The 16,890-nt window shown below is 40.6% G+C and overlaps 1 protein-coding gene and 1 long non-coding RNA gene across 2 annotated transcripts in view; one reads left to right on the plus strand and one right to left on the minus strand.

Moving 5' to 3' along the window:
- Positions 1–16,890, plus strand: part of LOC132592429 (uncharacterized) — an 88,208-nt gene that overhangs the window by 37,218 nt on the left and 34,100 nt on the right. The window lies entirely within an intron of this gene.
- The window catches only part of HS2ST1 (heparan sulfate 2-O-sulfotransferase 1), a 92,755-nt gene that overhangs the window by 11,177 nt on the left and 64,688 nt on the right, over positions 1–16,890 (minus strand). The window contains exons 2-4 of the mRNA XM_035121385.2: positions 13,622–13,860; positions 7,174–7,259; positions 235–373 (exon numbers count right to left, since the gene is read on the minus strand). Coding sequence (XP_034977276.1) covers positions 235–373; positions 7,174–7,259; positions 13,622–13,860 — 464 coding nt within the window. The remainder of the gene's footprint in view (positions 1–234; positions 374–7,173; positions 7,260–13,621; positions 13,861–16,890) is intronic.

The following is a 16,890-nucleotide window of genomic DNA, read 5'->3' on the forward strand; positions in this document are numbered from 1 at the left end:
ATATTAATAACAACACACACACACACACACACACACACACACACACACAAGCAGATGCCTCCATTGGACCAAAAGTTCTTGCATTCATGGAAGATTCCTGTGAGTGGGAACTGCATTTTAAGATTGAGCCTATTGTTCTGGACTAAATTTGCTTTTCAAAATTGCTACGTTTTGATTTCAGTTATTATCTCCATAATTAAAACCATGAACAAAGCTGCAAAAATGTACTTTTACTTTTTTATCCCCTTGCTTTCGTCTTCGGAGTCCAGGCCTGTAATCATCGCCAAAGCGCAGGAAGTAATAATAGGAAACCAGCCGCTCTATAGGATCTCTTATGACATTGATGTATATTGGTTTCTTTTTAACACCAAATCTGAAACAGAAGAGATAAATCCGATTGACAAATCAAAGAGTTTCCTGCATGATGTAAAAGTGGATTTGGGGTCAAGTTTGTTCCAGACCATTCTATTTTGCCATATTAAGGCAAGTCGGGAGGAGTGCTGAGAAACTGACAATACTAATTTTTCCTGTTTCAAAGGTATTAAAGGGTATAAATGCTTTAGAAAACTTTCCAAGAAATCTTATCCCAACAGCATCCCATTGAGGTAAATTTTAAACATACACATTTAATATTTACATATATTCATTCAGTTTATTGTGTCTAACAAGTATTATCAGCAAAAGTCCTGTCTGGTACTTCTCCCTCCAACAGATGCAGCCTCTTAAAACTATGCTTTGTAACAAAGAAGATAATGCAGCTGGTGTGACCACAATGACCAGATGGGGGAAAGGTAGGAGGACAAGAGAGATACTCAGAAATTGCCCTTGGTTTTCTAAAGTGCTGCTGCACGAAAATGATCATGCTTCATATGGAATAGTAGATGAAAAAGCAGTTAACTTTTAGCTCAGTGCAACAGATCTGAAATATTCTAGCACTGGCTAGAACTTAGCACTTTGGCATTTAGCATGCTTGCCATATTTAAGGCATATTTTCCATGGCTATTTTATGAAAACGCAAGCACAATTCTTAATTATGCCAATGACATCATAATCATCTGTATTATTATTATTATTATTATTATTATTATTATTATTATTATTATTACCACCAATATGCACCCAACACACAGTTTTAGAAGGGACGCGGGTGGCGCTGTGGTCTAAACCGCTGAGCCTCTTGGGCTTGCCGATCGCAAGGTCGGCAGTTCAAATTCCTACAATGGGGTGAGCTCCCATTGCTCTGTCCCAGCTCCTGCCAACCTAGCAGTTCAAAAACACACCAGTGTGAGTAGATATAGGTACTGCTGCGGTGGGAAGGTAAATGACATTTCTGTGTGCTCTGGCTTCTGTCATGGTGTTCCGTTGCACCAGAAGCGGTTTAGTCATGCTGGCCACATGACCTGGAAAAGCTGTCTGCGGACAAACGCCAGCTCCCTTTGCCTGAAGAACGGTAAGCGCCACACCCCATAGTCTCCTTTGACTGGACTTAACCATCCAGGGCTCCTTTACCTTTACCTTTAGAAGGAACCCAAAGATAATGTGTTCTATTTATCTGCAGCTCACATTGTGCTTTGACACAGAGCATGCCTCCATGCTAGGCAGGGCAACCTTCGTACACTAATTAGCACTATGTGGCTTGCAGGCAAAATAAGCATGGCCTGTCGGTTGAACGTACTCCGCACTTCGTACTGAATACTGCTGATTTAGCAGAATGCAGTTAATCTACTGTATGGTAAGAACTACAAAGATGCTTTTAAACAGCTTTGATGTATACTAGACCAACTGCCTTCCAACATGCAAAAATAAATCTGTTTAAAGAAATATGAAAATCAATTACATGCCAGGAACAACCATCAAAGCTAGCCTATAAACCTGGACATTCAAAAATAGGGCTGTAAATACAGTTTCGGTGCTTTATTGCTTTAAGGACCAAAAAAGGTGCTTTTAAACTCTTCCCCATCCATTAACAGAGTTACAACAATGTTAGCAAGGCAATGGACAGAACAAAGGTATCAACTGCAACTGCTTGGATCTGCCAGCCTTGCTTGTTTTGAGGATGCCAAACCCTTCCCAATCCGGCTCATTAGGGCCAGCCAAGTCCACTGACCAAATAGTAAAATTGGGAAAACATTGGGAAAGGAGGTTCTGTCTTTTGTTGGAGCAGTCTCCACCCACGCCTGAAAAGGCAGTCTTCAGACAGGGATGTGAAGACAAGATTTAGAAGGGCAACCCAGTCAGATGGGTGGGGTATAAAAAAGAGAATAGAATAGATCTTTCCTTTTTAGAAAAGGTCACCGAGCACATGATGGCACAGCAACTGCAGGCATGGCCAGATGGAACATCTTTCCTCACTCCACTTGGAAGCAGGTTTCCAACCATGTTATGGCCCTGAGTTGCTGCCGTTCTTGATTCTGTATGCTGACTGCCATTACTTTTATCATTATTGTCTCTTTACTGGAATCCAACTCAAGACTTGGAGAGGGCAAGACACCATGTCTTTAGTTTTTCCAAAGGGAGATGAGGCCAGGCCTCTGCTGAGCCCACTCCTGCCCTTTCCTCAAGCAAAGCTTACTGCCACCACCATCAGTCATGTCGCTTATGATTTAGGCCTGGTGAGGATTTAAGGTCCCCACCCCTAATTTGCGGGTTGCCGTCTGATTAGATTTCACTTTGATTCTTATTTGATTTTAGGATGTATTTTAACTGATTGCTTGATTTTATGGTAATATGTCATATATTTGATATTAGCCACTCTGAGCCCGGTTTTAAAGCAAGTTGTTCCTTCAGATTTTTTTACTCAAACATTTAGCATAAAGTTGGTAGCCGTGTTGGTCTGACGTAGTCGAAACAAAAAATAAATAAAAAATGTTTCCAGTAGCACCTTAGAGGCCAACTAAGTTTGTCAAACTTGGTTGGTCTCTAAGGGGCTACTGGAAGCATATTTTTTTTAGCATAAAGAGGGACCCAAAATCCGGTCAGGGCCCCTTGGCATTTTGAGATAACACTTGGAATCCCTGTATGCATTCATCCGCTCATTTGACAGATGATGGTTCCAAGTACCCAGAGCAATGAATAAATGAATTAAAAGGAATGAAGAATGAGGCAGAATCAATGGGTTTTTAAAAAAATAAAAATGGTGCATGAGTTTTTGTCCTCTACCACTTAGGTGAAATTTCTAGACAGCTCCACCACCACTGTCATAAAAGTTTTGAACTTCAGTGTAATTTTATGAGCGTATATACTGAATCAAAGCATTATGCCAGAGTTTTTTTAAAGGAGGATGGATCTTTGCAGAAAGATTTTACACTTCTCTAATGCAATAACGCAACATCACAACTTACTCTCGCCTATTGCCAAGAGCAAGCACAGCACTCAATTTGTTATTTTAATAATTGAAACCACAAATAGAAGAAAGAAAGCTGTTGCAGGGGGGAAAATAAATCATTTAGGTGAAAGGGTAACAAACAAAAAAAGCCACAAGGATAATGCAACCCTGGAGGAAAATATGCATATGAATGAAATTTGTGAAATTGCTTAGCTGCCTTTCTTGAGGCAAAATGTTTTTTTGACTGAAGTTACAGTACCTACAAAATGTTTTAAGTTTTATTCTATGAATAATGTAGAGGATAGAGTAACACTTACCTAGCTGTTCACAAGGTTTTTATTTCATTAGGTATTCAACGCAAGAGGTTTATTAATATAGCATATTGCACTTTTGGATTTGGAGGAAGCAATGCAATTTTATGCTCAGGGATTCTTTTTTGAGACTGAAGTTTGGCAACCATTTCTTTACGTGTACATTTCAGCTGCTGTTGTAACCTTCGGCACTCTCCGTCTGATATTACGTCGCATGCATGAAATATACGGAATGTAAAACTTCTGGTGCCCCCCATTGTTTTCATCATTTGTCACAGCAAATAAATTAAGATGGATTCCAGATAAAATGAACAGCTGAAGTCCATTTTGCAGACCTTTCCCTTCATCTTGGTTAAGCAATAGTGCAGCCTTCACCAGCCTGGTGCATGTTGTTGTTGTTTAGTCATTTAGTCGTGTCTGACTCTTCATGACCCCATGGACCAGAGCACGCCAGGCACTCCTATCTTCCACTGCCTCCCTCAGTTTGGTCAAACTCATGTTCGTAGCTTCGAGAACACTGTCCAACCATCTCATCCTCTGTCGTCCCCTTCTCCTTGTGCCCCCAATCTTTCCCAACATCAGGGTCTTTTCCAGGGAGTCTTCTCATGAGGTGGCCAATGTATTGGAGCCTCAGCTTCATGATCTGTCCTTCGAGTGAGCACTCAGGGCTGATTTCCTTCAGAATGGATAATCAATCAATCAATCAATCAAGCTTTATTACGGTCATATACCAGCTATTAAAAATAAAAACGCTTTACAAGGCTATGGGAGTTGTCATTCGGGGTGGAAATAAGAGTCTATGAGTTTGAAGGGGCTATGTTTCCAGAGGGAGGGTCCAGCTGGCCTTTCCCCTGGTGCTGCTCAAAGTTCTCAGTTTCATACCCGAGCGGAGGAACTACTTCCCACAGTCCAATACCGAGTTTGCTATTCCAATGGCTGTCTTGTTCTGGGGGGGAAGACAGGTCCTGCAGATCTGCGTGCAGAATCTGGCTACCGTCCGAGTTAACTTTGGAGCATTCTTTAGCACTGCCCTTCTTTGGGATTGGGATGTAGACTGATCTTCTCCAATCCTCTGGCCATTGCTGAGTTTTCCAAACTTGCTGGCATATTGGGTGTAGCACCTTAACAGCATCATCTTTTAAAATTTTAAATAGTTCAGCTGGAATATCATCACTTCCACTGGCCTTGTTATTAGCAGTGCTTTCTAAGGCCCATTTGACTTCACTCTCCAAGATGTCTGGCTCAAGGTCAGCAACCACACTACCTGGGGTGTACGAGACCTCCATATCTTTCTGGTATAATTCCTCTGTGTATTCTTGCCACCTCTTCTTGATGTCTTCTGCTTCTGTTAGGTCCTTACCACTTTTGTCCTTTATTATGGTAATCTTTGTACGAAATGTTCGTTTCATGTCTCCAATTTTCTTGAACAGATCTCTGGTATTCCCCATTCTATTGTTTTCCTCTATTTCTTTGCATTGCTCGTTTAAGAAGGCCCTCTTGTCTCTCCTTGCTGTTTGTTGGAAATCTGCATTCAGTTTCCTGTATCTTTCACTATCTCCCTCGCATTTTGCTTGCCTCCTCTCCCCCGCTATTTGTAAGGCCTCGTTGGACAGCCATTTTGCTTTCTTGCATTTCCTTTTCCTTGGGATGGTTTTCGTTGCTGCCTCCTGGTGCATATAAATCCATATATCTTGGGCTCCAACTCCCATCAGCCCTAAGCCAGTTTTGCCCATGGTCAGGGATGATGAGAACTGTAACCGCAGGCATCGGTAGGGTACCAGCCTGGAAAAGGCTGTAATAGAGAATTGGCCAGTAAAAAGGGGGCATACATGTCAAAAGGGTGGGAATGGAAGGGGGGGTAGAATCATTTTTGACCTCCGCTTGTGACATTCTCGTAACGAGTTCCCATGATAAGAGCACATCCAGTTTCACAACCTAGATAATGTGCAAGAGATGCAGGCAGATTTGTTGCTGAGGTCAAACAGATGGGCAGAACAGAATGCAAACAATGAAGTGTACATCTGGGTGGTAGCAATCGTGATGAGCAGCTGTCATGCAGTTCGGTGTGCCTGCTTCTGGGCTCGAGAAGCTAGTATAGGACTCTGTGCTAGTTTAGGACTCTGTGTCAAAGTGGACATCAAGGAAGCTCCTGTTCAAGTATGGTTTAAAAGGGGGTGAAAGAAATGCACTTCTTTCAGAGAAAGCCTAATCTCTCCCCACCGGAACACACTGCTCAATACAACTCCTGCCATCACATGTAAGTAGGCAATTATGGAGCGATTTTCTACTAGTCAGATTGGCTACAGCAGGCAATACGAGGCCATAAAACATGATGTTTCTCAAGAGGCAGCTAGCCCGATAACATTGAATCCAAACTACCACAGTCTGTTGTTAGGGTTGCCATATTCCCAAAAGTGAAAATCTGGACAAAGCTGTTGGGCTTTTAAAAGAATTTTTCTTTAAAAAAATCACCCTAGTTGCCATACACCCTGACGTCATTTTTGCAGCCCGATTTTCCAACGTGTCCAGGGAAAACCCAGACGTACGGCAACCCTACTGTTATGAAGTAGGCCTGAAGAGATACTGACTGAAACCTAAACAGAGAGTTTGTTTCCATGTGTTCTGGCACTACCATCAAGTACTCTGTGCTACTGAAACACTGCACTGCTGAAGGCAGTAAGTTGATTTGTTATTCTAAAGGAAGGCTGAAAGCACTGAGCGGAGTCGTTAACAGCTCAATCAAATATTAAAAATAAATAATTGCTTCTTTCATTTGCATGGCAGACAAAATTACCAGATAGTTGTTGTCAAGCGCATATATCCATTTTTGGCTAGTGTTTCAAATTTGTAGTGGGGATGAAGATGACAGGATGATAGTCCAGCTTCTTGTGGTTTTCTTGTATGATACAGTAGAGTCAGCCCAGGGAATAGCAGGCCTTTTTTTAAAAAAAAATTTTTACAAAGCAACTTCTAATATGAAAGGCTTTATGGGAGAGCAGGTGGTCACTAGTAAGTTTTGGGAAAGGGGTGGCACCAACAGAATAGTAGCAATTAGAAGACAAAATAAAATGTGGAGAATCTTAACTACTTAAAGGACTAAAAATCACCAAGCGGGAACTGGTTAATTCCTTGATTTGCTGCTCAGCAAGACTGTTCTGAGGTTTATCCTCACACCCTTCTCTGCTCCAGTTATATATTTCTGCTTTCAGACAGCACACAGATTTTTTTGAAATTTAAAAAAGTATGTATTCCAAGAGCTTAGTCACCAAAGCACATCAATAGGAAAGGATGGTGCATGTCCAGGAGAAAAAGACTGAAATCAATCTGAATGAGAAGTCAGTGGGGAAGAAAAAAAGCTTTACTAAAAGTAATAGCGGCGAAGAAAAAAGTGTGTTCAGAATGTCATGGTGCAATTTCTGTTCAAGACCATTAGAGGGCAGTAAACTCTTAAGTGAATCAGTGCAGTGTTTGAACAATAAAAATAAGCTGACAAGGACTGAAAATGCTGCAAAGAGAATTGTATGTTATGTGGCTTACTTTGCAAAATCCAGGAAGGATATATGTCCATGGTAAAACCCTGGTTTCATTTCTTTCCAGGAAGTTACATTCTTCACAAATCGTACCTGGGAGGGAAGAAGAAAAGTTTCTTTAATGCGTAGAAGAAAAAGAATTTGCGATCAATGAAATAGGCTAGTATTAAGAGATGCAACTCAGCTAATAGCAAGTGATAACAGTAAATGCTCCACTCGAAAGCATTCTTAACATAGCCATAATGATACTTCATATTGATACAGCATTTTCCAAAAGGGCTCAAAGTGCCTCTCAGAGATCCTCTTAGCAATCCTTAAAAGCTGCCATTTTGCTGGGCAGCATGATCTTCCGTTTATTACTGGTGAGAGGCTGAGAAAGCAGTGGCATGTCCTTGTCCTAGGCTACCAAGAAACCCATAGGTGACCTGGGTTATGAACTAGGGGCCTCACAGCATAAAACACACACTATTAAGATTAAAGTGCAATAATTAATGGAACAGCTCAAAGGGACCCACATATAAAATTCTGTAAATCTGTTTGCTTTCTCCTGAGTGATTTGTTTTAAAAATAAGAGTGCTGAAGTCCTCCTCTCCTAATGTCTGTATTCCAGGACAACTGCACCATAACCTGAGCTTAGTTTATGGGCCTGTTAACTGCAAACCCCAAAATGGCTCAGCTTGCCAAGTAGAGTCTGAAATTTGCAAACATATAAATAGGTGTGAGTCGAGGGAGAGTTATCTATTGGCTCATTTCACATAAAAACTCCTATTGATTCTGCACCCTGAGATTGCTACTGGAAAAGATATCCAGCAATGCATTTCTGGCACTTCCAGCAAAAAGGTTACTTGCTTCCCAAGTAGGTCTACCACCTTCCCTTCCTTTCAGCTTTTGAACATATCCCACGATCCCTTTCACTCATGCCAGTGCCATAATTTGTGTGAAGGCAGACAGATGCACACGTGAATGTGGACACACATAACGTTGGGACATTATTCAACTGGGCTTTCTTAAAGCTGGTGCCCTCCAGATGCGGTTGGACTATAACCCCCATCAGCCCTTGCCAGCGTCACCAAAAAACAAGGAAAGATGAAGGCCAAATAGACACAGGTAAAGCTTATGGAAGCAGACATAACAAGTGGGACCTGCAACAAAATGTGTTTCAGATGTCAATTCACTGTATTCCTGCTCCCCCAAACTCAGGTGGGGGCAAGCAGTAGCATACAGCAAAGGATGCAAAACCAAAAAATAGGATTTGAAATTCAACCTGCCAAAATAGTGACATGACCACTTTTAGTAAATACCGTTGTTGTTGTTGTTGTTGTTGTTTGGGGGGGGGGTTATTGGGGAAATAAGATGGCTCTCTGCTACCATGCTTGTTGTAAACTACCCTGTGATGTTTGGATAGAGGGTGGTATGCAAATTCTAATTCTAATTCTAATAATAATAATAACAATGTTTCTCTGTCATCCTGATCAAGCCATTCCATTTTATATACCTTGCCCAGGATTTCCCCCTCTTGATTTCTCAGCTTCATGGGGCTGTTCGGGAGTGCCCACTTTTTTTTTTCTTTCCCTGCAGACTTCACCTTGGGTCATGTCTGCTGGTAATTCTCTCTTCTGTGTAGGTGGATGTGGTTTTGGCTACATAAACATGAGTACAGGAAGATTTGAACTGGTGCTAAGAGAAGGAATTATGACATTCTGAAGGTAGCAAAGTGACTCAAAAGGTCCAAACCAGATGCCATTTTTGGGTCGTTTAACCAAGTGGAGCAGCCACTTGGTTGTTCGTTTGGCTTTAGAAAAAGAGTGGATAAATCTGAATACCACCATCTGTTCGGTTCTTAATAGTGCAATTTCAGAAACTGATATACTAAGGCACACGCAAAATGAACACACCAGGAAGTATCTCTTTACCGTAACAGATAAAGGCATATGGTCTTAACAATTAAAGCAGAGATGTCCGACTGTACTGATCTCATAACTGATCAAGGAGCCCTATATTCATGGTAACATATAACAGTGCTTTCACATTATAATGAATGCATGGGGTATGTGTAGATACATAAATATATGCATAGAGAGATCATAAATGACAAACACAGAGAAATATATGTCTGTAATGTTTTCTATCTAACTGTGGAATGTAATCTGAAGTTAAGCTCTGATGTGCTGCTATTTCCTCTAGCACTCAACCAGATAGCTTTAGCTACTTGCGCAAAAAGAAAGAAAGAAAATGACCGAGTACTCGACATAAGCTGAATTTTGCTTTCCCTGGCATTGTCTGTATTGATGTTTACTTGAGGCAGCAAGATGGTTTAAAATGGAGAGTACTTCCAACTGCAGGATGCTGATATCTCTCCCTCAAATAGCAAACGCAAGTGATGACAGCCAGCAGCCACATGTCGAAATGAGGAGCAGCTATCGGTCTACTAAGGTGGAACTTGAGGTTTAGAGAAGTCCAAATACACACATATACATGAACCTAAGAGAGAGTGAAAAGCCCCACAGAAGTAAGCAGGCTCACTAACCACTATCAAAAGAGAAATGGCATGGCAAGGGGATGGAAGGGCAAATAGCTGGCCGGCATGAGCACTGCTGATAGGTGATTAAAAGCTGCAATATTTTTATAGCATGTCTCATATGTGGTTTTCTGATGAGGCCAACACTTGCTAGTTATTTAAGTGAGGAGCATATTGGCTTGTGTTAGAATAATGTTCAGTTCACTGTGCTATGTTGCGGGATGGGAACATGGGATATAGTAAACCGTTAATGTATTTCCTTTAATTGTCAAATACAATGATCTAACACTAAGAAAGAACCTCCAGAGGGACAGCTGCAACAAAACAGAGCCCAATCCCGCTCTGAGTTAATTCAAATAAACTTCATAGATAGGAGAGAGAGAGAGAGAGAGAGAGAGAGAGAGAGAGAGATGATAGATAGATAGATAGATAGATAGATAGATAGATAGATAGATGATAGATAGATAGATAGATAGATAGATAGATAGATAGATAGATAGATGAAAATAAAATAAGCATAAGCATTTTATGGTTTATTAAATTTGTATATTGCCCTTCATCCAAGGATCACAGGGCAGTTTACAACATACAAACACAAAAATACATGCCATGGAAACAAACAAAAACAATATCCCCCCCACCAAGTTTAAAAGGCGATAGATTATTTAATTAGCCAAAGCAAAGGCCTGGGAGAAGAGGAATGATTTCACTTGGTGCCTAAACATATGTATTGAAGGTTCCACATGGCCAAAGAGCACTGCACCCTCCTTGAAATGAGCATGAAAGTAGGACTGGAACCACCGCAAAGTAGTGCCATATGTACTCCCAAGCTCAGGCAGCTGCTCTAGAAGGATGCCATGGTTGATGGTTATCAAAAGCTGTTGAAAGGTCAAGGAGAATTAACAGGGACAGATTTCCTCTTTCTTTCTCCCAGCAGAGGTCTTCATTACAGGGTGAGCAAAACGATTTCTGTGCCCAAACTGGGCCTAAACCCTGATCAAAATGGATCTAGAAAATCAGTTTCCCCCAATAGCGCCAAGTCTGTCATAAGCAGGGTCACTGCAGTGCTCCAGGGGCTCATCTTCAATACCAACAGACTCTCAAATTGATCTGCAGGTCTTAATACTTAGCAGAGTTATGAGGAATCAAATGGTGCCCTAATTCTGAATGAAATAAAAAGGACTGGAACAGTCTTACTGGATAAAAGTTGGTGAAAAATTGTATATACATGGTATAATGTGGTATAATGAAGCAAGTATTATTAGGATGACCCAGAAGCACTCCCAACGATAATAGCCTAGTTGGCTAGGAAATATGAAACCTCTGAAATCAAGTCCCTAGTTTCCATAAGTCACAGATCCTGCCAATTTTGTTGATATTATCTGGATTGACATATGACCAATCCCCAAATGCAGTAAGAATGGATACTGCAAATAGGGTGAGTTGTCTTAATCCCCAATCTCCACCCAATTCTGCTCTCCTAGAGTCTTCATTAATGCTGGATAAGGGGTCCCAGTGAGGTGAACTGGAATGCAGAAGGCATAATTGTCCATTGCCAAATTCTTGACTATCCTACAATCTATTCTAGGGGAAATTGAGTTTTCACATTTTCTGTGGCCATCAGAATAGCATATTAGTCCAAAATGTTTTAGTTGTGGGAACCATCTGCTTTCTTTGATATCAATATTTTGTCTGTCATCTCACATCCAGACTTATCAATTAAAACTTAATTTGTGTTGATATTGCTGCATTTGGTGGCCAAAGCTTTTCATGGAACAGGTCAACAGTAAGCTAACAGAATACCCACTAGTGACCAATATATTGAAACTATTCAGGTTCAAATATAGTCTTATGGGTATTTTTGCCATTATTTAGGAATTCCACTTTACATATAGTATAGAAAATTGGGGCAATTACTTAGTATTTTAAATTCAAGATTATCTTTGAAATTTAACCAACAAAGACCAAAATATGTGAACAAGTTTCTACAGATGTATTTTCTCCCTGGCTCTTTTAGAAAAATAACTGAAAAGCTATTTTTGAACTTCTGGTATGTTTAAGCTGTTTATGTTTTAAGCTCAGATGAGCTTCACAGAATTGAAAGAGAGATCAAATGTACTCTGATGGAGAACAAGAAATCCTGCAAGGAAAAAAAGTAGAAAATGAATGGTATAAAGATTTCAGTTTTCTTGGCAGATGGGAACGTCAACAATTCTCTAAGGGTCAAAGAAAACAAGCCAGACAAGCCACTATGGGCTCAGCAAAACCTGGGAGAAATGCATGCTTTATAGCTACAGAATAAAATGGCTTATCAGTTAGAGAGTTCTCTGCCAATATGGTACAGGGCACAGTATAGGTTTGTATTTAATAAAGCTTTGTTTTGTTAAATCTCTAGGCCTTGGACTACTAAAAGTTTGCCAGCTAACTACCCTCTGGATAACTGGTAGACACTAACTTGGCTGCCTTGGAAACTCTTGGGAGTTGAAGGGTGCTGGATATTAGTTTATTAAATAAAATTAATGAATGATGTTGTCCAGATACACAATGCCAGAGTGGTGTCTCCTCTTGACTTGCAGTGGTTCTGCCATACAGCAAAATAGGCTTCTTTACTACTAAAGTGTGCCAGGCACTGTACAAAGTATGCCCTCTGTAGAAACACACATTTAAATGAGTCTGACTAAACAAAAGGGGGGGGAGCAGAGACACGGCTTATGAAAACTTCAAGTGATTAATTTTGACAGCTGGAAATAAGTGGAAGGGCTGAAGGATGGCAACAGAAGGCCAGAGTGTGGAAAGTTGCCGTTCTCTAGGAGGGAGATGGCTTGAGCGTCAACGAGGAAATTGCCAAGGTATTTTCACAATGCTGATGAAGGAAAGAACATTGTGATAAGCTGAGTATAAATGGCAAAAGAGAGGCAGGGGTTAGAGAAAACCAGTGATTTGGATCCTATCAACAGCAGGGAGGGAGGCATTATCAAATCATACAAAAATTAACTAAGGAAAGAGGGGCTTTGGAGGAAAACACTGGAAATTTTGCCTTAATGTGTTAAGAAATCACTCAAGCTTACCAAGTGACAATATCTATATTATATTATTATTATTATTATTTTAAAGGTAAAGGTAAAGGGGCCCCTGACCATCAGGTCCAGTCGTGTCCAACTCTGGGGTTGCGGTGCTCATCTTGCTCTATAGGCCGAGGGAGCCGGCGTTTGTCCGCAGACAGCTTCCAGGTCATGTGGCCAGCATGACAAAGCTGCTTCTGGCGAACCAGAGCAGCACATGGAAACGCCGTTTACCTTCCCGCTGGAGCGGTCCCTATTTATCTACTTGCACTTTGATGTGCTTTCAAACTGCTAGGTGGGCAGGAGCTGGGACCAAGCAACGGGAGCTCACCCCGTTGCAGGGATTCGAACCGCCGACCTTCTGATCAGCAAGCCCTAGACTCTGTGGTTTAACTCACAGCGCCACCTGGGAGTTCAATTAAAATACAAATTTAATATGGTATCAGCACCTCCTGCTCTGCCAGGTTCTAAGTCAGGGATAGTTAACATGGTGCGATTCAGATGTTGTTTTTATGTACAGGTATTCTACCTTTTATTTGGCAACATTTATAAACCGCTTACTCAACAAAAGACCTCTAAGTGATTTATCATGCACCTAAGTGATTACAAAGAACCATTTGTTGGACCCCCATCGGCTCCAGTCATTACATCCAATGGTGGGAGATGATGGGAAGTGTAATCCAAAACATCTGAATTGCTTATTTTTGCTCTAAGGTAACAATTTTACTAAAACCTGTATGTTGTTGCTCTCTACTGGGTGTTACTCTCAAATGTTTCTTCATACTTGATACTTTACTTCAGCTGTACCAAAATAACTGACGTAAAAATAAAACAATAAGGAAATGAAAGCTTATATCTTAACCAATGCAACCTACTTGATCTTGCAGAGACATCACAGGATTGTTCTTGGTTGTGTTGATATGCAGAACATGGTACTTGTTCCGTGCACAAAGATCATATGCAATGTTTGTAAAGGACGTGCTTGCAGTTTTAGGTACTCGATTATAAATGATCACCACATCATCATCTTCATCCAGAACAACATCTGACCGAAAGCCATCTATTGTGTGACGCTGCTCAATTTCTCGGACTTCGTGTTTTGCAATAGCCCTCTCTGTAAAAAGAAACAGAGTGCACAAACCATTTTATAAGTAAAATTTTCATTCATTCATTTGTCCAAATTTCAATTTAAACCTTTTTAAAATGTGGTGTTATGATACAATGCCTGGGAACTTTAATACTGAAACCTCCATTAAGGGTTAACAAGAGTAAGGGAAGAAATATATCTACGAGAAGACTTTTTCCACAATAATTCCCCCCCCCACCAGCCAATATAAAAATAATTGCTACAAAACATCTAGCATTTTGCAATGATAGATGAAATGATACTGCACATAATATGAATTTTACAGAACATTAGCTACTGACCATTCAGGGTTTAGTCAATTAATTGCAAAGAGGAACTGAAATTTAGATAAAACGGATGTTGTGCTTATTTTAATTAAGCCCACTCCCCTGTGTATGATATAACAATGAATGGCTTTGCAAAATCCAATTAGATATATTAATTGCAAGTCTGATAAGAATAGAAGTGGAAGCAGCTTACGACACGATCATCATAAAAAAAAAGGTGCAGAATGCCAATCTTGAATACAAAAACGTAGCAAAACAGAAGAGAACAAAGCAGGAGAGGCAACTGCAATCCTTGAATTGAACAGCAGATAAAACTGGGACAGCACACACTTCAGCTCAAGTCCACAACATCTTTCCATGTAATTGCTAACTGACCTTAGCCCACAGCATAGCCAGTAGTTGAATTAAGTGCCCTTTTTAAATGTATGCTGGGCTGGTCCCTTCTGTCTGGCCTGAAAGCAGACTTCCTTGCCTTAATACTACCGGTACTAATACTTGTTGCTGTCCAGCCATGCAGCTCAAACTTAACATAGCCAAACTGATCAATGCTGTCTCTCTCAGTTGCCTTCATTTCACGGCCACCATGCTTATAATAATAATCCCTCTATTTCACAATCATTTAGCAAGCAAGGTGTACACGGCAACTCTACTTTTCTATGTATGAGTGCTTTGTTTTAAGCTTAGCAGCAGAACAACAGTGAAATGGAATGATTGAGGTATTAGGGACATGCCCATGGCTAGTTTGCAAGTAGGAAAAAGAGGAAGCATTGCCTATCTGTATTCATTTCCTCTTTAGGTGCCCTGTCACATATTCAATTATGTATTTTTACTACGTGCACATAACCCTGGCCTCTTATGGAAGGGCTGAATGAAAACATGCGGCGCTAACAGACAAAGCATATGGGTTTTGCAAACTAAAAGGTAGGACTAGGCAACAGAGGCCTTTCTTGAAGATTGGGGGGGGGGGCTGCAACAGGCACAACTAAACATATGCAGCTAAATGCTCGATTACCTGATATGTTCAACGTTCAAAATGTTGGAAGACACAAAGTAAATCAACACACAAAAATGTCCATCATCATAATCCAACGGGGTCCACAATATAAAATTAAATTCCAAAGGTTGAATTGTGGGCATTTTTTATGACTACCAGATGCTCAGACGACCAGCTGTCTTTCTTTGTCCTGCTCTTCCTGCCAGGTTTGCTCAACTCTTCATGCAGCATTATATGCAAATTATTTAATTAGCTAACTGGCATAGTTGTCAAGAATATGCATAGGTTCATTCTTGATGTTAATTCAGCGCTACTGAATGATGTCAGACTCTCAAATCCTTGCATCTCAAAGCCTGTAAAGAAACACTCAGACGAGCCAGAGCAGACTCCAACCACACTGTCTCAATATTCAACTTGGCTCTATTCCATTTACAGATTCTAAGCATATGAGATTAAAATATTCTTCTTACAAAATTAAGGAGAAAAGTGTTAGACCAGACAATAAGAACTTGAGATATCCTAATTAATAGCTACCTGTACAACTTCATATCTGTTCCCTTAGGGATATAAATTATGATAGGGTCTAATTACATGTGGGCCTTTTCTCTCTGTTACAGGATTCATCAGCATTTCAAACTAGGATATTCAGATTAACAGAAAAGGCTTTTCACTCAAGCTAAAAAGATGTAATTGATACAAGCATGGGGAAGTAAAACACACTCTCTGTAAGTCAGAAACCCTGGTACTTGATTTTTTTATTTAGCCAAATCTTTTGTCTTCCTGTCCTGTGCACACATGTTCATCTCCCTCCTTGGTCTCATACCTGGATGTTTATCCAAGTTTTTACAGGTGAGTCAGGGCTGTCAGGACCTCAACATCTCCTAGATTTGAGTTAATAAATTCCACTTTGGCTTGTCCCAAAACTTCTTACCTCATGATTCCAGCCCTTTCCAACATCACGACATCTAATGTTCAAAATCATACACAGTTTTGTGGAATGCAAAAATCACAAGACCAGGCACACACTACTTGGTCCATTCACCTAAACCAGGCACGTCCAACAGGTAGATCGTGATCTACCGGTAGATCACTGGACGTCTGTGGTAGATCACTGGTAGATCACTGGCTCCCCCCCCCAAAGATGCTCAACAACCTTGGCTCCCCTAAAAAATGCTCAACATTTTAGCCCTTCACCCCCCCAAAAAGAGGGCTTTCCTCCTACCTCAGAAAAGCTCAACAGCTCTGACATGAACCCTAAAAATGGGCCTTCCTCCTTCCTAAAAAATCTCAACAACTTTGACATGAACCCCTAAAAACGGGGCTACCCCAAAAGGGGGTAGATCACTGCCAGTTTTTAACTCTGTGAGTAGATCGCAGTCTCTTTGGAGTTAGCCACCCCTGACCTAAACAATGATTTGTGGGATCAATCAGGGAGGCAGGTCTAGTGTCATCTAGTTTAACATGCGGTCTCCAACAGCCATCATTCAAATTCCTTTGGAAACTCATAAGCAAGATATTAACTTATATGATTATGATGATTTCCCATATTCAGCATCTCGCCACCAGAGCAGTATAGGCTCTAAACCCACTGAAAGACTTAGTCTTTGTAAATATGTCCATTCTTTAAGCCAGTTATACCTTCGGCTATCACATATGACATTTCTCAATGAAATTCAAGGTTTTCAAAAATGCTGAGCAAAAAAGCCCCTTCCCTCCTGGGTATGAATGTATTTTATT

The sequence above is a fragment of the Zootoca vivipara genome, chromosome 7, assembly GCF_963506605.1.
Source record: "Zootoca vivipara chromosome 7, rZooViv1.1, whole genome shotgun sequence".
Taxonomy (NCBI): domain Eukaryota; kingdom Metazoa; phylum Chordata; class Lepidosauria; order Squamata; family Lacertidae; genus Zootoca; species Zootoca vivipara.